Source organism: Xenopus laevis, chromosome 3S (assembly GCF_017654675.1).
Source record: "Xenopus laevis strain J_2021 chromosome 3S, Xenopus_laevis_v10.1, whole genome shotgun sequence".
Lineage (NCBI taxonomy): Eukaryota > Metazoa > Chordata > Amphibia > Anura > Pipidae > Xenopus > Xenopus laevis.
In genome coordinates, this window is record NC_054376.1 from 732,553 (window position 1) to 754,585 (window position 22,033).

At 48.9% G+C, this 22,033-nt stretch overlaps 1 protein-coding gene across 1 annotated transcript; it reads left to right on the top strand.

The window, feature by feature from the left end:
* Positions 1 to 3,151: 3,151 nt before the first annotated feature.
* etnk1.S (ethanolamine kinase 1 S homeolog) lies at positions 3,152 to 21,741 on the top strand. The gene is made up of 8 exons (XM_018254722.2): positions 3,152 to 3,433; positions 9,645 to 9,904; positions 12,672 to 12,812; positions 12,972 to 13,114; positions 15,377 to 15,460; positions 15,621 to 15,781; positions 16,038 to 16,111; positions 19,255 to 21,741. Exons 1-8 carry the CDS (start codon positions 3,287 to 3,289, stop codon positions 19,325 to 19,327), a joined length of 1,083 nt encoding a protein of 360 aa, XP_018110211.1. The 5' UTR covers positions 3,152 to 3,286; the 3' UTR covers positions 19,328 to 21,741.
* The last annotated feature ends 292 nt before the right edge of the window (positions 21,742 to 22,033 follow it).

Here is a 22,033-nt window from a genome sequence, read left to right on the forward strand (position 1 = left end):
ATTTGTCATCTCTGGGTGACGGGGGCTTCTGCGTAGACACAGACTCAGGGGTCACATAACAGGGGCCTAAAGGCTGATTTTGTGTCTGGAGAGGGAACACCCGTGGGACACTATTTGGCTTTCATGAGCCTCTGAGTAAATGTCTGTCCCACAGGGGGGGGGTTAATATTTTCATCTCAGCAGATTTTGAGAAGTGTCACCGACACACATGGGATCATTAGTAGCAGCGCAGGGGGATCGACTGGTACTGCCACCCGATGACAATAAATCTCGGTGCATGGGCATGGGCTGGACGCATGGGATAAGTGTATGGGCTGGACGCATGGGTTGGACGCATGGGATAGGTGCATGGGCTGGACGCATGGGATAAGTACTTGGGCTGGACGCATGGGTTGGACGCATGGGATAAGTGCATGGGCTGGATGCATGGGTTGGACGCATGGGATAAGTGTATGGGCTGGACGCATGGGATAAATGTATGGGTTGGACGCATGGGATACGTGTATGGGCTGGACGCATGGGTTGGACGCATGGGATAAGTGTATGGGCTGGACGCATGGGTTGGACGCATGGGATAGGTGCATGGGCTGGACGCATGGGATAAGTACTTGGCTGGACGCAGGGGTTTGGACGCATGGGATAGAGTGCATGGGCTGGATGCATGACCATGGGTTGGCGGACGGCCTGGGAAATGTAATGGCATAGCATAGAGAGGTGGGCGTGGAGCGCACGTGAGGACGTGGGGGTGGGATAAGGAGTCACTGAGAGTGGGCTGGAGGCGGCTGGGGTTGCGACGCATGGGATGGGGGCAGTGCATGGTGCATTGGATGCATGGGTTGGAGCGCGCATGGGATTAGGTGGTATGGGCTGGACAGCAGATGGGAATGAGAAATGGTATAGGGTGATTTGGATCGCGATGGATGAGGGGGCGTGTATAGGGGCTGAGAGCTGGGTTGGGACGCATGGGATAGCTAGCAGGTATGGGTCTGGATGCATGGGTTGGACGCATGGATAGGATTATAAAATGGGCTGGACGCGATTGGGTATAAGCGTTGGGCTGGAGCGCGAGTGGGTTAAGGTGTATGGCTGGACACGCATGGAATAGAGGTCGATGACTGGACGCGATGGAATTAGTGAGTGTATAGGGCTGGATGCATGGGTTGGACGCATGGGATAGGTTGCAATGGGGCTATGACGCATGGGGAGATGTGGTGTGGGGCTGGGGGACGGATAGCGGATGGAGTAAAGATGTATGGGCTGGACGCAATGGGGGATGGGGATGAGGTTCAGCGTGGGACTGGACGAACACGCAATGAGATGTGTTAAGGTGTGGTGTGAGGGCGTAGAACGTCCGGATGGATAAGGACAGGGTGGCTGGGCCAGTGGACGCAGTGGGATAGCGCGTGCCAGTTGGGCCTGGACGCAGTGGAGATCAGGTAGGTGCAGTGGGCTGGGAAGCAGCATAGGGGTAATGTGTAGGTTGGGCTGGAGTGAATGGGGCGAAATAGGTGCATGGGTTGGAGATGCGGCGTGGGTTGGCGACGCAGTGGCGGGAAATATTAGGATGTCACGTGGGATATGCGCTCTGCATAGGCGGGCTGGGACCCGTCATTTGGGTATGGATAATAGTTGAAGGTGTGTGTGTGTGGGTCGTTGTCCGCCAGAAGTATTAAAGAAAGTGTCCCCCCCCGCACACTCAGGCCCAAGGCACGACCAAGCCAGTAAGGGTATTAATGCTGAAGATTAAACAAATAAGTGTCGTGATCGACGTTATTGAAGTGCTGACAGAATGGAGGAGAATGGATTCCCATTTATTCATAGGTTCTGTTTCAGGGAGCAGACCTGGCAAATATGATCTAATAACTTCTACGGGGAGCGATCACAACTGTTCCTTCCTCAGTGATGGGGGTGTGGGGGAAGTGTAAGTACAAGGGGGTAAGTATATAGTGGTAGCGGCCGCGAGGACAGGGGGTAAGGGTACCAGGTTCGGTTATAATAAGGGGGTAAAGATAGTTGGAGGCCAAAAGATGGGGGTAGGGTGGAAGGAAAGTGGGTACAGGGTAACAATGTATAGAGGGGTAACGTGTAATGGAACGCTATGCGACAGAAGACGGGTATAGCGCAGCGGACCAACTTCCTTTTTATTGTATTTATTTACATTTAGACTGTAAGCTCTGTGGGGCAGTTGTGTCTGACACTGAGAGTTTCATCTGTACAGAAAGTCATTCTATTTATTTCCACTTGTACAACACACACTACAACTCCCTGTAGCCTCCTGTGGGTGCCGGGAGTCACTGCATACCTCCCAACATTTTGGAAGTAAAAAGAGGGACAAAAAAATTTTTTCCGCATGTAGCGCAGCAATTTTTTTGACCACACCCCTTTCTGTGGCCACACCCCCTAATTACCATGTTTGTTTTACAAAATTTGACAGGTTATGAAAGTTTGAAAATAATTCTCCTTATCTAAAATGTTTTGTTGTGTCTCAGAATTGTTACAAAGTATCTTATTTGCACCTGTTGGCTGTTCTGGGCTCTCTGCTAAAAGCCAATTAAGTGAGAAACTTTGTTTCTTTTTCTGGCTGTTCAGTGCAGAGAAAAGAGGGACTTTCCAGTACAAATGAGGGACTGTCCCTCCGAAAAAGGGACACTTGGGAGGTATGGCACTGAGGGGGCGGGGGCTGCAGAGCGGTTGCTAGGGGACACTGATATAGCAACGGGGGAGGAGCAGCACGCAGACTGAATAGGAAAGACACCTGGTTACCAAGGCAGCCGACCCTAGCAACAGCTCATGTCCCGCCCACAGCCTCAGTCACTCAGTCAGGGCCCAGACACAGGAGGAAGGAGGAGCCCGAGGGAGGGAAAGGCCTGTGACAGCTGAAGGCCCCGCCCTCCTGCCCATGAAATCGATGGGAGAAAGTCCCAGGCTCCTCTGCAACTGAGGCCACGCCCCACTAGTTCAATATAACCGACCGCTGATTCAAAGTAACACACGAGCCACGTGACCACCATATAGAATGACAGCTTGCGGCGCTACGTCAGGGTGAACAGCTCCGCCCCGCCTTTACGGAACCGCCCAAGTGACGTATGAATCGTCTGACACCTCCGTAACGACCAATGGGAGAAACGCAAAGATGAGTGGGCGGGTACATGGAGGGCGGGGCTTAAGGGGGCTAGTGGAATTTTCCATCTGAGCCGCTTATTATAGAGCCGAGCCCGAGAGTCTCCTCTGTGTCCCGCTGTCTCCTCCGTCTCTCTCAGTCTCACGTCAGTCTCACGTCAGTCTCATGGCCAACTACATCCACGTCCCCTCCGGCTGTCCCCACGTGCCCAAGATCGACTTCACCGTCATCGACTCCGGATACCGGGACGGGGCCCTGCGGCTGCTCCAACAGCTCAGGCCCAAATGGAAACCGGAACACGTCACTACCCAGGTACCGGCCTGCAAATGGCTCTCACTGGGCTACTGAGCTAACACTCGAATTCTCTCCTGTCTCACCTCCACTAGCGACACACGGGAATGGATTGTTAGCTCACTGGGGCAGGGGCTGATGGGAATGTGATAGGGACCTTAGATTGTAAGCTCACTGGGACAGGGACTGATGGGAATGTGATAGGGAGGGCGGCCGGTGACGTGATCTAGGAAATGATGTGATGGTATAAGATTTGTGAAAGAGCTACGAGCGAGTGGTGATTAGGGGACTGATGGAGATGTGAGAGAACTGATGGAGATAGATACCCCTTAGTTGCTAGAGGGCTCATCCATTGGGGCGCGTATAAGGGCGACTGAGTGGCCGATAGTAGGTGATTGTAGAGGACGAGCCGCGTTAGGATGTGATGATACGAGCGCTCATAGGGGGGTCGTGTGGGATATTTGCGGATGGGAAAATGAGTGATAGGCGACCAGTGAGTTAAGAGCGAGTGGTTGTAGAGCCCGACTCGGGGCAGTGGACGTGGCGTGGGAGAATGAATGATAGGACCCTGTATAGATGTGGTAAAATCGTCGTACTGGGGCTAGGGCTGATGCGGAATGCTGGATAGGGAGCGATTGTATTGATTGTAAGTAATGTCCGATCATGCAATGGATCACGAGGTAAGCGTGAGAGTGCGACGAATGTGATGAGATGGAGCCTTAGATTGATAGTGAGCACTACGAACATGAGCGGGTTCAGCAGCATGAGTCATTCCATAGACTGAATGGTGAATCGGTGATTGAGGGACATGTGAATGATGATAGACTTGCGGGTAAGCACTCTGATGGTGGCAGAAGGGCGCTGAGTAGGCGGATAGATAATCGTGAGTAGGGGGGACTCACGACGTATGATAGAGTTACGTACAGCATCTGGGGCACGGGACATTGAGGGGAATGTTGATAGGCGGCCTGTAGGAATGTGGTAGAGATCAACCGTTATGGAAGGACCTTGACGTCGAGGCATGGTGATAGTGGGCCTTAGAATTTGTTAAGACTCACTGGGGCAGGGGGACTCTGCGGTGAGAGGAGAATGGTGATAGGGACTGCCTTAGATCTGTAAGATGCTCACTGGGCAGGGACCTGAGTGGGAATGTGAGATAGGGAGAGCCAGTTAGATGTGGAAGCTCACTGGGAAGGACTGACTGAGAGAATGTGATAGGACCTTAGAGTTGTAAGCTCACTGGACAGGGACTGATGGGAATGTGATAGGGACCTTAGATTGTAAACTTACTGGGGCAGGGGCTGATAGGAATGTGATAAGGACCCTAGATTGTAAGCTCACTGGGGCAGGGACTGATAGGAATGGTGTATAATAATATATAGACAAAGAGGAGAGCTCCTATAATATATATAATATATAGTGAATAAAGTACCCCCTATTGTTAAATATAAGGATATTAGAAGTCACAGAGGAGTTTCATGACCATATAAAAGGATGAGGCCGAAGGCTGAGTGTTTTTATACAGGTCATGGAACTCCGAGGTAACTTCTAATATCCTCATATTTTGCAACTGGGGGTACTTTATTTATTATAATACACAAGTTTTTGTGAGTCATGTGACAGAAATGACATCAGAACTCACCGTTTATAACTGATGACATCAGAACTCACCGTTTATAACTGATGACATCAGAACTCACCGTTTATAAGGGGGGTACAGGAGTGGGAGGGCACAGCACACAGAAGAATAATAATAATACTAATAATAATACTAATGGCAGGGGAAGTGGCACCACGGTTGCCCCTGTTGAGAAGAACTGGAGGACAAGTGCAGTACAGGTGCAGTACAGGTGCAGTACAGGTGCAGTACAGGTGCAGTACAGGTGCAGTACAGGTGCAGTACAGGTGCAGTACAGGTGCAGGAGAGATGCAGGAGAAGTGCAGTACAAGTAGAGTTGAAGTGCAGTAGAAGTAGAAGTGCAGGAGAGGTGCAGTACAAGTTGAGTTGAAGTGCAGTAGAAGTAGAAGTGCAGGCGAAGTGCAGTAGAAGTAGAAGTGCAGTACAAGTAGAGTTGAAGTGCAGGAGAGGTGCAGTACAAGTGCAGTAGAAGTAGAAGTGCAGGAGAAGTGCAGTACAAGTAGAGTTGAAGTGCAGGAGAGGTGCAGTACAAGTAGAGTTGAAGTGGAGTTGAAGTGCAGTAGAAGTAGAATTGCAGTACAGGAGAGGTGCAGTACAAGTGCAGTAGAAGTAGAAGTGCAGGAGAAGTGCAGTACAAGTAGAGTTGAAGTGCAGTACAGGAGAGGTGCAGTACAAGTGCAGTAGAAGTAGAAGTGCAGTACAAGTAGAGTTGAAGTGCAGTACAAGTAAAGTACAAGTGCAGGAGAGGTGCAGTACAAGTAGAGTTGAAGTGCAGTAGAAGTAGAAGTGCAGTACAGGAGAGGTGCAGTACAAGTGCAGTAGAAGTAGAAGTGCAGGAAAAGTGCAGTACAAGTAAAGTACAAGTGCAGGAGAGGTGCAGTACAAGTAGAGTTGAAGTGCAGTACAGGAGAGGTGCAGTATAAGTGGAGTTGTCGGGAAGCTCAGGCTGTGATTGGGCTGCAGCGGGGGGGGGTGTCACATTGAAGTTTGTCATTACTGCGAGGCATGTGAATTGCAACATCGCATTCTCCAGTGTAAACATTGTCCCTGCAGTTACATGCGCCTCGGGGCTGATCCTCTGGGAGTAATCGATAGTCACCCATTTGGCTTCCCTCACTGGCCGGGATCAGACTGTTCCTCTTTCACTTCCTGCTCAGGGGAGCCGAGTCCCTCCAGAATGTCTTCCCCCTATTGGCTACTGACCTGTGCGACTCAGTGTGATTGGCAGTGGGGGGGGGGGGTAAAGCTTGTTGTGCGGCCCACCTGCAGCCCCAGGGTCACATGACACGTCCCAGTCTGCCCCCCCCCCCCCCCAGTGTCTGTGCAGGACTATTGGCTCCCTGGGGCCCTTTTCCACCTGTGAGTCGGGGGGGGGGTGCTGGGCATTAGGGGCTTCAGTACAACAGTCTCATTGTCTCTGTGTCCCTCCCTCTCCTGGGGCCCCACTGCTCCCACTCATTCTCTGAGCCAATCAGTGAGCAGTGTTCATTCCCCGTCCTATCAGCAGTGAACGACTCAGAGGTGCATTGAGCTGATTGGCCACAGACGTATATACAGTAAATATATTATATGTTCATCTCAGTACAGCAGCCTGTGCCCAAGCTACGACTTAAAGGGAAAGCACACCATCAACTTTTACTCACTTTATTCATAACCCAATTCTAAGCAACTCTCCACTAGGCTCTGTCTCTCTCTTTATCTCTCCTTTTCTCTCTCACTCTCTATCTCTCTTTCTCCTTTTCTCTCTCTCTTTCTCCTTTTCTCTCTCTCTCTCTCTCTCTCTCTCTCTCTCTCTCTCTCTCACTCTCTATCTCTCTTTCTCCTTTTCTCTCTCTCTCTCTCTCTCTCTCTCTCTCTCTCTCTCTCTCTCTCTCTCTCTATGTATCTCTCTCTCTCTCTCTCTCTCTCTCTCTCTCTCTCTCTATCTATGTATCTCTCTCTCTCTCTGTTTCTGTCTCTGTTAAAGTGAAAGCTGCTGCCACATTGGCTGATGGGATGAATAAAGTTCTGGGGTTTCTCTTTCCTCCTCGGAGTCTCCGGCACAATCGGCAACTTCTCACTTCCCTTTCGCCTGTGGGTGACAATTTCATTTCCTCAGGGTGAAGTTAACCCTTTAGCTGCTGGTGCTGAGATGCCCAGTCTGTGACCCCCCCCCCCCCCGCTGATATTTTTATTGCTCAGTGTTGACACAATATATAACTGGGCACCCTTTGTATTAACTCCTTAAAGGAACAGTTCAGTATTAAAATAAAAACTGGCTAAATAGACAGACTGTGCAAAATAAATAATGTATCTAATATAGTTAGTTAGCCATAAATGTAATGTATAAAGACTGGAGTGAGTGGATGTGTAACATAATAGCCACAACACTACTTCCTGCTTTGCAGCTCTCTTGCTTTCCACTGATTGGTTACCAGGCAGTAACCAATCAGAGACTTAAGGGGAGGTCACATGGGACATATCTGTTGCTTTTGAATCTGAGCTGAATGCTGAGGATCAATTACAAACTCAATGAACAGTTATGTCCCATGTGGCCCCCCTTATAGTCACTGACTAACTCAGAGTTAGAGAGCTGAAAAGCAGGAAGTAGTGTTCTGGCTATTATGTTACACATCCACTCACTCCAGCCTTTATACATTACATTTTTGCCTAACTAACTATATTACATACATTATTTATTCAGTTTTTATTTTTATACTGAACAATTCCTTTAAGGAATAGGGGCCCCTGGCAGAGTTGAATGTTTAAGCCAAACAACTTCGAGACATGGGAATATGGGGGGGTATTGGGGGCCCTTAAAGCTAAATTGTCGTCTGTTACTGGTTGCGTTACTGGTTCCGTCACTTTTACTGGTTCTGTCACTTGTTGCGTCACCGGTTTGTTGCTAGTCGCCTCACTGGTTGCGTTACTGGTTCGATCACTTTTACTGGTTCTCTCACTGGCTGTGTCACTGGTTCTGTTACTGGTTCCGTCATTGGCTGCGTTACTGGGAATAAACTGGTTTCCACCATGTGAAACTCGCACAACCTGTGTCCCTTTTATTCTGATACTAATGGGGCCCCGTGTAATAGGGACCTTAGATTGTAAGCTCACTGGGGCAGAGACTGATGGGAATGTGATAGGGACCTTAGATTGTAAGCTCACTGGGGCAGGGACTGATGGGACTGTGATAGGGAACTTAGATTGTAAGCTCACTGGGGCAGAGACTGATGGGAATGTGATAGGGACCTTAGATTGTAAGCTCACTGGGGCAGGGACTGATGGGACTGTGATAGGGAACTTAGATTGTAAGCTCACTGGGGCAGAGACTGATGGGAATGTGATAGGGACCTTAGATTGTAAACTCACTGGGGCAGGGACTGATGGGAATGTGATAGGGACCTTAGATTGTAAGCTCACTGGGGCAGGGACTGATGGGAATGTAATAGGGACCTTAGATTGTAAACTCACTGGGACAGGGACTGATGGGAATGTGATAGGGAACTTAGATTGTAAGCTCACTGGGGCAGAGACTGATGGGAATGTAATCGGGACTTTGGATTGTAAGCTCATTGGGACAGGGACTGATGGGAATGTAATTGGGAACTTAGATTGTAAGCTCACTGGGGCAGAGACTGATGGGAATGTGATAGGGACCTTAGATTGTAAGCTCACTGGGGCAGGGACTGATGGGAATGTAATAAGGACCTTGGATTGTAAGCTCACTGGAGCAGAGACTGATGGGAATGTAAAAGGGACCTTAGATTGTAAACTCACTGGGGCAGGGACTGATGGGAATGTGATAGGGACCTTAGATTGTAAGCTCACTGGGACAGGGACTGATGGGAATGTGATAGGGACCTTAGATTGTAAGCTCACTGGGGCAGGGACTGATGGGAATGTGATAGGGACCTTAGATTGTAAGCTCACTGGGGCAGGGACTGATGGGAATGTAAAAGGGACCTTAGATTGTAAGCTCACGCCCCAGCTGACAGTATGTATAGGGGTGGGAGTGAGTGAAAAGGAATTTACAGTATGGGGGAGTCGGCACATTCCTGAGCACCCCCAGTGAGAACATTCCTTCCCCCCAACCTGCAGGGAGAGGATTAAAGGGGAAGTGACAAATGTTTCGCACAAAGCAGAGAATCAGCGCCCCCATTGGTCAGTGTGTGTTTTTGCTTCTACCGACTATTTACCTGCTGCCCTTCAGCTGTTGTTGTACTACAACTCCCAGCACCCACCAACCACTTATCTGTACTGCGGGGTACACATGGGTGACAGTTAGTTGAGAGCTGGCAGATAATATCTGTATAGACACACGGCTCATCCCATGAATAATAATCCAGGTTAGTGGGAGGAGCTGGATAATCAGACCTGACAGATTTCCAACTGCCGACTCCCCCCACCCTAATGCCCCGGCACTGCCCCTCTTAAACCTATAGGCCTTCTGGGGGTTAACGGGGGACATAACCCCTGAAACCCAAGAATCACCCCTCCCTTATATCAACCCTCCCCTCTATTGTTGTGTGGGAGCTGCCAAATTGCTTCATGCACTTCCCACCCCACCCTCCTGTACCTTCTGAACACTTAACCCCTTGTTGGTTTTTTCTTCAGCTTTTCACAGACGGAATAACCAACAAGCTGATTGGCTGTTTCCTGGGCGACACGATGGAGGACGTGGTGCTGGTGAGAATCTACGGCAACAAAACTGAACTTCTGGTGGACAGAGAGGAGGAGCTAAAGAGTTTCCGGGTTTTGCAGTCGCACGGCTGCGCCCCCCAACTGTACTGCACCTTTAATAACGGCCTGTGCTACGAGTTTATGCAGGGGGAGGCCCTCGACCCACAACATGTCTGTAACCCCACAATATTCAGGTACAGACCCCCTTATTCACATTCAAGTTCCCCCTACTGTAAATGATAAGGATATTAGAAGTCACTGAGGGGTTGTTCTGTGACCATATAAAGACACAAGGCTGAGTTATACAGGGAACTCTGAGTATCACTCATGTATTATAAGGGATAATGTACCCCCTACTGTAAATGATAAGGATATTAGACGTCACTGAGGGGTTGTTCTGTGACCATATAAAGACACAAGGCTGCAGGCTGAGTTATACAGGGAACTCTGAGTATCACTCATGTATTATAAGGGATAATGTACCCCCTACTGTAAATGATAAGGATATTAGAAGTCACTGAGGGGTTGTTCTGTGACCATATAAAGGCACAAGGCTGCAGGCTGAGTTATACAGGGAACTCTGAGTATCACTCATGTATTATAAGGGATAATGTACCCCCTACTGTAAATGATAAGGATATTAGAAGTCACTGAGGGGTTGTTCTGTGACCATATAAAGCACAAGGCTACAGGCTGAGTTATACAGGGAACTCTGAGTATCACTCATGTATTATAAGGGATAATGTACCCCCTACTGTAAATGATAAGGATATTAGAAGTCACTGAGGGGTTGTTCTGTGACCATATAAAGACACAAGGCTGCAGGCTGAGTTATACAGGGAACTCTGAGTATCACTCATGTATTATAAGGGATAATGTACCCCCTACTGTAAATGATAAGGATATTAGAAGTCACTGAGGGGTTGTTCTGTGACCATATAAAGGCACAAGGCTGCAGGCTGAGTTATACAGGGAACTCTGAGTATCAATCATGTATTATAAGGGATAATGTACCCCCTACTGTAAATGATAAGGATATTAGAACTAGTCACTGAGGGGTTGTTCTGTGACCATATAAAGGCACAAGGCTGCAGGCTGAGTTATACAGGGAACTCTGAGTATCACTCATGTATTATAAGGGATAATGTACCCCCTACTGTAAATGATAAGGATATTAGAAGTCACTGAGGGGTTGTTCTGTGACCATATAAAGGCACAAGGCTGCAGGCTGAGTTATACAGGGAACTCTAAGTATCACTCATGTATTATAAGGGATAATGTACCCCCTACTGTAAATGATAAGGATATTAGAAGTCACTGAGGGGTTGTTCTGTGACCATATAAAGACACAAGGCTGCAGGCTGAGTTATACAGGGAACTCTGAGTATCACTCATGTATTATAAGGGATAATGTACCCCCTACTGTAAATGATAAGGATATTAGAAGGAGCCATTTGGGCTGTAAGAGGTAACAAGTCGGGGGTGTCACTGATATATTTAAGGGACTTCTCAAGTGAAGACTTTGTGGAATTGCAGAGCTGAGAGTATTGATTTACCCCCATGTTTCATGTCACTCTGTATGTAAATAACTCCCAGCAGCCCCATATCTATTACTCCCCCCCCATACTAACACACACACACTTATTTGTATTTAACTTTGGGGTCGGACATTCATGGGAAATTAATTATGGAAACAAAATAATTCAGACAAAACAGAAGGAGCAGGTTCTTATAATGAGAATAATGTGCTGCTGTCTCTTTAAAAAGACACATTTGCACTTGGTCCTGTTTCAGACAGACGTTCTCAATATCCAGCAGGGGTGGCCCCTAGGGGCCCTATAGCTCAGCCCTGTTCCCCATTATCCAGACTCAGTAGTGGGTGTCGCTGGTTCTGTTTATGGGTGAAGGTGACGGAACTAATCTGACAGTTGCTGACACTGGAAATTTGCCGCTAAGAAGGTTTTAGTGACTTCTAATTCCTCTTTGTCAGTGTCGGGGTTAACTCCGCACTCACCCAATCTCCTTGGAGCAGAGACGTGAGGCGGAGCAGGAACCGACCCAATAGTTTTACTCTGCACTAGGGGTTAAATCCCATTGGCTCCCAGGAGCGCCATTAACCCTCTCATGTCTGCACAGAAACATTCACCAGATGTCCATGGAATTGCTTGACCTGTCCTCATTAACCCATGAGATGCCAGCACTACTGTATTTGGGGTGTTGGTCCAATAACCCATAAGAATCCAGCACCGCTGTATTTGGGGTGCCTTTCCATTAACCCATGAGACTCCAGCACCGCTGTATTTGGGGTGTTGGTCCATTAACCCATGAGACACCAGCACCACTGTATTTGGGTGTCGGTCCATTAACCCATGAGAAACCAGCACTAATGTATTTGGGGTGTCGGTTCATTAACCCATGAGACTCCAGCACTACTGTATTTGGGGTGTCGGTTCATTAACCCATGAGACACCAGCACCAATGTATTTGGGTGTCTGTCCATTAACCCATGATACACCAGCACCACTGTATTTGGGTGTCGGTCCATTAACCCATGAGACTCCAGCACCACTGTATTTGGGGTATCGGTCCATTAACCCAGGAGACTCCAGCACCACTGTATTTGGGGTGTCGGTCCATTAACCCATGAGACTCCAGCAACACTGTATTTGGGGTGTCGGTCCATTAACCCATGAGACTCCAGCAACACTGTATTTGGGGTGTCGGTCCATTAACCCATGAGACTATAGCATCACTGTATTTGGGGTGTCGGTCCATTAACCCATGAGACTCCAGCACCACTGTATTTGGGGTGTCGGTCCATTAACCCATGAGACTCCAGCACCACTGTATTTGGGGTGTCGGTCCATTAACCCGTGAGACTCCAGCACCACTGTATTTGGGGTGTCGGTCCATTAACCCATGAGACGCCAGTAACCGCCGACTCTTTCCTTTATGTTGTAGGCTGATCGGGCGGCAGTTGGCCAAGATCCACGCTATTCACGCCCACAACGGCTGGATCCCTAAATCCAATTTGTGGGTTAAGATGAGGAAATATTTCTCCCTGATTCCTACAGAGTTTGAAGAGGAGACAATTAATAACAGGTATGAAGCCCCCCAGGGTTATAGACACTGGACTTACTGCCATGCAACTCCCTGCACTCCCTGCTCCCCTCAGCGCTGCACTCTCATTGGCCACTCAGGGTTTCATATAGAGAGTGGAGGAGAGTGGGGAGGTTCTTTGCTAACGGCCTGTCCCCCCAGATTCCAACGGGACGTCCCCAGCCCCCGAGTTCTGGAGGAGGAGATGTCGTGGATGAAGGAGGTTCTGTCCAATCTGCAGTCGCCGGTGGTTCTGTGTCACAACGACCTCCTGTGTAAAAACATCATTTACAATGAGAAGAGAGGTGGGTACCGGGCCTGGAGGTACTTACTGTCTGTGGCTTGTGCAAGGGGCGGGCCCTTCGTTTAGCCAAATGTTCCTTTGGTAAGTGGGAAATGGGATTGTTGGGGGAGGGGGGTCATCTTGGGGGTCCAGGGCCCCTGTTGGGCTGGAGTTTACATTATGGGTTTATTTGCCTTTAAACAGACACTAAAGTATTTGTACAGTGCAAATAAATCTGCTCAGAGCTGCTCACACAATGGCTTCCTGGCCCACAGAGCTTGCACTTTGTTTGCTGATGAGACCCAGTGTCTGAACACTAACACTATGAACACTAACACGTGAATAGGGAGTGGCTCAGCTGATGCAAGCACTATGGCAGCTCCCAGAAATGTATCTACCCTGGGGGGTCACTGGAGGGGGGTGGATACGTGAGAAATTAACACACGTGTCTGGGGTTCTCCGCCCCCTAAAGTGCTGATATATCTGTGGGAGCCGCAGGATTGGTCAGGGCTCTAATGGGCCATAAAGTTAACCCTGAACCTTCCAGTGCTTTATTGAAGCATCTAATTAATAGAGAAATTGGGGAGCAGGGAATTGTGGGTAATACAAAGTGATTGTGGGCCCAGAGCACTAACTGCCTCTTTGGGTGTTAAAGTGGAAATTCCTCCTTTTTTGGTGCAAATAAATAACCACTCTGATTGGCTACTAAATGTACCCATGGGCGGGACACAAAAATCAAAGGGTAAAGAAGGAGAATCCAGAGCTGAGGGGGAGGGAAGGTCAGACATATGGAGGGGGGAGACCTACAGGAAAGCTGAACCCCAATATATTTATTTGAAGTTACAGACGATATTCAGGGGCTGATTCCCAATAAGTAAAATATAAAACGAAGGTCGAGTTCCACTTTAAATCCCGAGGGTGGGGGTGAGTGAGAGGGTCGATAGGAGGGGCTTTTAACCATTAAAGTTGTGTTTGTTGTGAAATGTGCCAAATTTTCTTCATCTGCCGCAGATAAGGTTTGTGGGTGCCCCGTGGCCCCGACTGGAGGCTAATGGCGTCCTTTGTACCTTTGCACCTCCCCCTAGGAGCAGGAATCCTGGTAACTCCGCCTCCCTCTCTGTCTCTCTCTGTAATGTGGCCCTAGGGCCCCCCTAATCTCTGTCTTATTTCCCTGTGACAACACAAGGGGGCGATGTTCATTATTTGTCTATTTGGGACTTGACTGTGAATTTTACACTTATTTATATTTGTTGTGCGGGGGGGGAGGGTAAAAATTCTCATTCAATAGGATTTGCCATAAATTCTATGGAACTCATTGTAACTGCAACTCCCCTGTTATTTAGTATTGGGGTGACCCGAGCCCCCCGTTCTCTTTAATACAGAGTGGATCACGTGACCCCAGAGTATATAGCGTTTCACTCGTGTGTATATTCCATTAACCCTTTCCTTGCCACTGCTCCTGCAAACTATCAGCGGGGAGCAAAGACTTTGGGTGCTCGTGTCTCCCCAATATCAGCAGGAAGTGCGGGGGGGGGCCTATTCCTCAATGTTCTACTGGAAGGGACGAGGCGCCCGTGTCTGTCCCCCGCGTTTCTGTAGTCGCTGCTGTTGTTTTTAGTGCCGTTCTTTTCCCTTCTCTGGACAAATGAATCTGGGGTTAACTTTTAGTATCTTATAGAAATGGCTAATTCTAAGCAACTTTTCAATTGGTCTTCATCATTTACTTCTTATAGTTTTTGAATTATTTGCCTTTTTCTTCTGACTCTTTCTAGTTTTCAGATGGGGGTCACTGACCCCATCTAAATAAGGCTACACATTTATTGCTGTTGTTACTTTTTATTTCTCATCTTTCTATTCAGGCCTCTCCTATTCATATCCCAGTCTCTTTAGTCTATTAATGAAGGGTTGCTAGGGGAATTTGGATCCTAGCAACTAGACGGCTGAAATTTCAAACTGCTGAATAAAAAGCTAAATAAGTCAAAAACCACAAATAATAAAAAATGAAAACCAATTGCAAATTGTCTCAGAATATCCCTCTCTACATCATACTGACAGTTAATTTAAAGGTGAACAACCCCTTTAAAAGATACATTTGTCTGTTCTGCTTATTGATCTCCCCGTTTCATTATGAGACGTTGGCGCCATGTTGGGGGGGGTAGGATTTTAATTAGAGTAAAATTCACAGACCAGACCCACCGCATGCCCAGACTGTTGGTTCTGTACCACTAACACCGGAACCTCGGCCAAGTCTCTGGGTCTGAACGTTTCTCGTTGTCTCTTGCAGGGGACGTTAAGTTCATTGATTACGAATATTCCAACTACAACTACCAGGCCTACGATATCGGCAACCACTTCAATGAGTTTGCAGGTGAGGTTCCACTGGGCTCGCTCAGTTCCAGCGCCGGGGGAGTGGCCTGAACCCCAATCTCCCCATTCATATTGGCACATTAGTGTCGGGGGTTAATGTGATGCTTGGAATGCACTGGTCTCAGTGTAAGGGGTTAATGCAGTGTATTTTCTGCTGGTAGGAGTGAGTGAGGTGGACTACTCCCTGTACCCTGGCCGGGAGTTGCAGATTGAGTGGCTCAGGGCGTATCTGGAGGCCTACAAGGAGCACAAGGGCTTCAGCTGTGATGTGACTGATAAAGAAGTGGAGGTTCTCTATGTGCAAGTCAATCAGTTTGCGCTGGTGAGTCCCGGGCGGGGGGGATTTATTCATTAAAAATGACTGGTTGCTATGGTCACTGACCCTAGCAGCCAACTAGGAACTTAAATAATGCACCTGTTGTTGGTGGGAAATGATATATTTGTATAGAGGAGGCTGCAAGGGCTGCGGGGGGGGGCCCAATGTCAGTCCCACAACAAGTCTGAGTCACAGTGGGGTCGGGGGGGGCAGAGGTTTCGTATCCTATAGAAAGTGCTTTGAACTTTGTCTCTCTTTTCAGGCTTCTCATTTCTTCTGGGGTCTCTGGGCCTTAATTCAAGCAAAATATTCCAAAATCAACTTTGATTTCCTGGGGTAAGTGATTTCCTGGGGGCGAGTGATTTCCTGGGGGCGAGTGATTTCCTGGGGTAAGTGATTTCCTGGGGGCGAGTGATTTCCTGGGGGCGAGTGATTTCCTGGGGCGGGTGATTTCCTGGGGGCGAGTGATTTCCTGGGGCGAGTGATTTCCTGGGGCGAGTGATTTCCTGGGGTAAGTGATTTCCTGGGGGCGAGTGATTTCCTGGGGGCGAGTGATTTCCTAGTTGCGGGGGATTTCCTGGGGGCGGGTGATTTCCTGGGGGCGAGTGATTTCCTGGGGGCGAGTGATTTCCTGGGGGCGAGTGATTTCCTGGGGCGAGTGATTTCCTGGGGGCGGGGGATTTCCTGGGGGCGAGTGATTTCCTGGGGGCGAGTGATTTCCTGGGGGCGAGTGATTTCCTGGGGGCGAGTGATTTCCTGGGGGCGAGTGATTTCCTAGTTGCGGGGGATTTCCTGGGGGCGGGTGATTTCCTGGGGGCGGGTGATTTCCTGGGGGCGAGTGATTTCCTGGGGGCGAGTGATTTCCTAGTTGCGGGGGATTTCCTGGGGGCGGGTGATTTCCTGGGGGCGGGTGATTTCCTGGGGGCGAGTGATTTCCTGGGGGCGAGTGATTTCCTGGGGGCGAGTGATTTCCTAAGGGCGGGGGATTTCCTGGGGGCGAGGGATTTCCTGGGGGCGAGTGATTTCCTGGGGGCGAGTGATTTCCTGGGGGCGAGTGATTTCCTGGGGGCGAGTGATTTCCTGGGGGCGAGTGATTTCCTGGGGGCGAGTGATTTCCTGGGGGCGGGGGATTTCCTGGGGGCGGGGGATTTCCTGGGGGCGAGGGATTTCCTGGGGGCGAGTGATTTCCTGGGGGCGAGTGATTTCCTGGGGGCGAGTGATTTCCTGGGGCGAGTGATTTCCTGGGGGCGAGTGATTTCCTAGTTGCGGGGGATTTCCTGGGGGCGGGTGATTTCCTGGGGGCGAGTGATTTCCTGGGGGCGAGTGATTTCCTGGGGGCGAGTGATTTCCTGGGGCGGGGGATTTCCTGGGGGCGAGTGATTTCCTGGGGGCGAGTGATTTCCTGGGGGCGAGTGATTTCCTAGTTGCGGGGGATTTCCTGGGGGCGGGTGATTTCCTGGGGGCGGGTGATTTCCTGGGGGCGAGTGATTTTCTGGGGGCGAGTGATTTCCTGGGGCGAGTGATTTCCTGGGGGCGAGTGATTTCCTGGGGGCGAGTGATTTCCTGGGGGCGAGTGATTTCCTGGGGGCGCGTGATTTCCTGGGGGCGGGGGATTTCCTGGGGGCGGGGGATTTCCTGGGGGCGAGGGATTTCCTGGGGGCGAGTGATTTCCTGGGGGCGAGTGATTTCCTGGGGGCGGGGGATTTCCTGGGGGCGGGGGATTTCCTGGGGGCGGGGGATTTCCTGGGGGCGGGGGATTTCCTGGGGGCGAGGGATTTCCTGGGGGCGAGTGATTTCCTGGGGGCGAGTGATTTCCTGGGGGCGAGGGATTTCCTGGGGGCGAGGGATTTCCTAAGGGCGGGGGATTTCCTGGGGGCGAGTGATTTCCTGGGGGCGAGTGATTTCCTGGGGGCGAGTGATTTCCTGGGGGCGGGGGATTTCCTGGGGGCGAGTGATTTCCTGAGGGGGGGTGATTTCCTGGGGTGGGTGTGGCTGCAGGTGGGAAACATTATCTGTTTGTTTTGGGTTGTGATATTTCATACAATGGGGAGTGATGTTATACAGAGGGGGCACAATAGCAGCTCCATAGTCTCCTATCTATTATTATTATTGTTATTATCAGTATTGTTATTATTATAATATTCGTATTATTAGATTATTATTCTATATTATACCCATATACTTGCAGTAGCCAGAGAGCCCACAGGGGGGCAGTGTGTGATCAGTTCATATGTTGGGGTGTTATTAGATGATAAATGATTCACTCTCTGAATAACAAAATACAGGATTTTACTCTTCTTACAGTTTAAGTACAAATCAAACGACAGTCCCCCCCCCCCCCCCCCCGCTGCTACTTGTGTAACCTTAGAGCCCCCGGTATTTCTGCTCCGTGCGTCACAAGGGAAATAAAAACCTGCTGCATCAGCGCATTTGTGTCCTGCGGCATTCTGGGAATCCTATGTATAGCCCCCACCTCAGAAAATAGCCCCTGACATCTGCACCCTAGGGGGGGGGCTCTCAGTGTCATGTTTCTAAATGATCTGACTTTATGGGGTGCAATTGTCCCCTACAAATAATAAAGTGCCCCTTTCCTAATTGCTTTCTGCTTCTTGCCATTTTTCTGAAATGTACATTTCCCAGAAGCTCCTCCCATGAGTCAAGTCAGTGACTCCATCTACAGCACTGCCCAACAGCAAGGGGCCCTACTGAGCCTTACTGAGACCCTGCTGAGCTCTAGTGGGACCCTGCTGAGCCTTAGTGGGACCCTGCTGAGCCTTAGTGGGACCCTACTGAGCATGCTTCCTGAGCTCCAGCCTGTTCCAGGGCAGTTGATACAAATGTGACAGTTGATACAAATTATACAAAAGTGACAGTCAATACAAATGGGACAGTTGATACAAATGTGACAGTTGATACAAATGTGACAGTTGATACAAATGTGACAGTTGATACAAATGTGACAGTTGATACAAATTATACAAAAGTCACAATCGATACAAATGTGACAGTTGATACAATGATAAAAATTATACAGTTGATACAAATGTGACAGTTGATACAAATTATACAAAAGTCACAATCGATACAAATGTGACAGTTGATACAAATGTGACAGTTGATACAAATTATACAAAAGTCACAATCGATACAAATGTGACAGTTGATACAATGATAAAAATTATACAGTCGATACAAATGTGACAGTTGATACAAATGTGACGATTGATACAAATGTGACAGTTGATACAATGTATGACATAAGGAAGTTGCAGGGAGCATGCTCAGTAAGGGCTTGTGCCCAATGGGTTAGTCGTATTGAGGTGCTTCTGGGAAATATGGGGGGGGGGCCACAAACCACAAATTGATTTTAATGTTAACCCCTGATGTTCAGGAAGGTTATGTAGACAGCTTGCAATTGGTCTTTCTTTTCCATTACAGTTAATAATCCTGCCCCTAATTAACGCTTTGTCTAATTGCAGTTACGCCATCGTGCGCCTCAACCAATACTTCAAAATGAAACCCGAGGTGATGGCGCTGACCCTCCCCGAGTAGCGGCGACCTCCAGGGTCCGACTCCTCCAAACTGGATCTTATTTCTTTCGGAATCTCGTTCTGGGAAGAACATGGGAACGGAGCGTCCGGCGTGCGCTTCCTTGTGACATAATATCATTTTTATTTGAAAACCTGCCTTTTTAGAGAGAGCCTTTAATCCCAGACTAACTGTCAGCTTTGAGGAGCGCGAGGGGCGGGGCCTGTGGCTCCTCCCTGGTTTTATCATCAGAAAAGAAGATTTTACTTAAATTATTGAAAGAGAATTGAGTAGCGACCCGCCTTCTGCCCCCTCCCATATACATTGGCCACGCCTCTTTTCCCTGACATTTCAAGTGTACGGGGCCCCGGGCCCTTCACTACGTGAATATAATGTGAATCTACTAATAACCTCAGTGTAGCGCCCCCTGTCCCACATGTTGCCCCCACACTTTCCATGAGACGGGGCAGAACCCAGGGGGTGAACACTTTGCCTGGAATCTTCTCACATTAACCTTTTCCTTCCTGACGGTGCCTGAAGCCGACTGTGAGGCTTGGGGGGGGGGGTTCCCTTTATATGAATGTCACGGTGCAATTCAAGGGAAAGGGACATTTACCAAGAGATTTTCTATTTTTCTGCATTTCTATGACGTCTGAATCCGCTTTGCCCTGCGCGGGGCAGGTAGTGACGCGTCGGCTTCTGATTGGGGAGTAAAAGAGTTAAATTTCCCGCAATCGACTCCGGCGCTGAAACTGTCGCTGAATGGAGCATGGGGTTCAATAGACGTGGAGTCCGATTCCCTGGCAGATTTATCTGGTTGGAGTGAATTTCCCCTTTAATCCTCATGTTGAAAACATCCGTGTGTCCAGTCGCTTGTGTGGGTGCAACTGTGTAGCAGCGGCTGTCTGTAGTGTGACCAGCCCCATAGACTTCTGTTTGTTTTATTTCATCCTCATCATTCAGACGGGGACTAAAGAGAATAAGGGGTGCACTGTCACATGAGCCAGCCCCCCAGTACCCGTATAATCCGTATTCCCATGATCCTCCTCTGGCGCCACTGGAAATGAGTGTAAAAGGCGAGAGACCAAAGCAAAACTCCTGGCGCATGTTGTACATGGGGGGGGGGTGTAATGCATATAATGCGACTAACCCCCCCCCCCCACAGATGGTATCGCCTCTCACCTTTGTGTAACCATTGCTTTAAAATGAAGAGTTTTTTTTGTTCTCTAAACAAAAATGTGTAATTGTATTGGGAGTGGGGGGGTTAAGACTCAGCACTTGGCACGAGACCCCCCCTGTAACCAAAATGGCGAACGTCTTTCATCCTCTCGGGGGTTAAGCACTTTACTTACGGCACAAGCGGTGTTTCCATGGAAACGCCGAGACACAATTGTGTGTTAATTGCACAGAAAACTGTGAAGTTGTGACCTGTATATAGAACACGGACACAAACCCTCTGTACTGTACTCTGGAATTAAACTCTATGTAATCCAATGGCATATTCTAAGCAGCTTTTCAATTGGTCTTCATTATATATGGGTATATTGTCTTTGCCTCCCTCCAGCTTCCAGTGTGGGTCACTGACCCCGGCAGCCAAACCCCTATTGCTTATTGTTACTTCTTATTCCTGTCTATTCAGGCCTTTCAATCACCCCACTGCTTGGTTGCTAGGGTAAACTGGCCCCTAGCAACCGGACAGCTGCTGAAACTCCCAAATGGACTCCTTAAAAACCACACATTACAAATGAAGACCAACTGCAAATTGTCTCAGAATGTCATTGTCTGCATCACACTTAAAGGGGACCTGTCCCTTTGCATTTAATAGCCAGTGGCCCTCCTGCAGTTTTTCGACCTTTTGTACAGCAGTGTCTGGTGGGGCAGTTACCAGAGACCCCGGTAGCTACTGGGTTGCCAGTTTGGTACCAGTTCTCTGGATGCCCCACGTTGGTATCAGAACATCATTATATGTCTTAAAGGGACCCACTATGTCTAGGGAGGGTGCAGTTCCCCTTTAACTTCCTATAACTGCTCAGAGTAACATATAAATGACATGTATGAACTGTAGTTGTACTGACCAGAGAGCCTTATTAATGTGCATGGGGGTGCAGGGCTGGGAGCTGCCATACTGCTTCATTTAACCTCGCGTGTAGATATAACAGGGGCCCCTATAGAAACCTTGTGATGCACCAGACATGAAGTAACTGGTTAATGTTGTTTTTGTTCAACTACAACTCACAGCTGGTAGAAGGGGACGAGATAGGGCTGTAATGCTCTCTGGGGTCTCCCTTTGTGGCCCCTGCTCTGTCATGTACCATGTGATGCCCCTGTGGCCCCTGAATGACTTGTGCAATGGCTGCTGCTCCCCCTGCTGGGAAGGAATGTGACTGCAACTCAATGTAAATATTTCTCTGCTGAATAATAAAACGGATCTGACTCCTCCCTGTCTCCCGCCTTCTTTATTACCCCACCCTCTATGGGGCAAACGCCATGAAGTCGAACCTGTCATGTGACACCGGCTTATGTGAAATGAGAGAGGAGCCTAAGGGTTAACTTTCCAGACAAAGAAAATCCTCCTAAACTGTAAAAAAAAGAGACTATTCAAAAGGGTGGGACCATTTGATTTTCATTTTGTGGTTTTCTTTTAACTGCATCTCTCAGGTGGCTTTTATAGTGCTGTCTGGTTGCCAGGGATGGTGTGCATAGCAACCAGGCTGTCAAATGAATGCTGGG

What these genes read in the sequence shown, in the direction of transcription:
- etnk1.S (XM_018254722.2), top strand. Translation starts at nt 3,287, where the DNA reads ATGGCCAACTACATCCACGTCCCCTCCGGCTGTCCCCACGTGCCCAAG. An exon ending in CGGAACACGTCACTACCCAG is followed by an intron (nt 3,434 to 9,644) that starts GTACCGGCCTGC and finishes TTTTTTCTTCAG; the next exon opens with CTTTTCACAGACGGAATAAC. An exon ending in AAGTCAATCAGTTTGCGCTG is followed by an intron (nt 15,782 to 16,037) that starts GTGAGTCCCGGG and finishes CTCTCTTTTCAG; the next exon opens with GCTTCTCATTTCTTCTGGGG.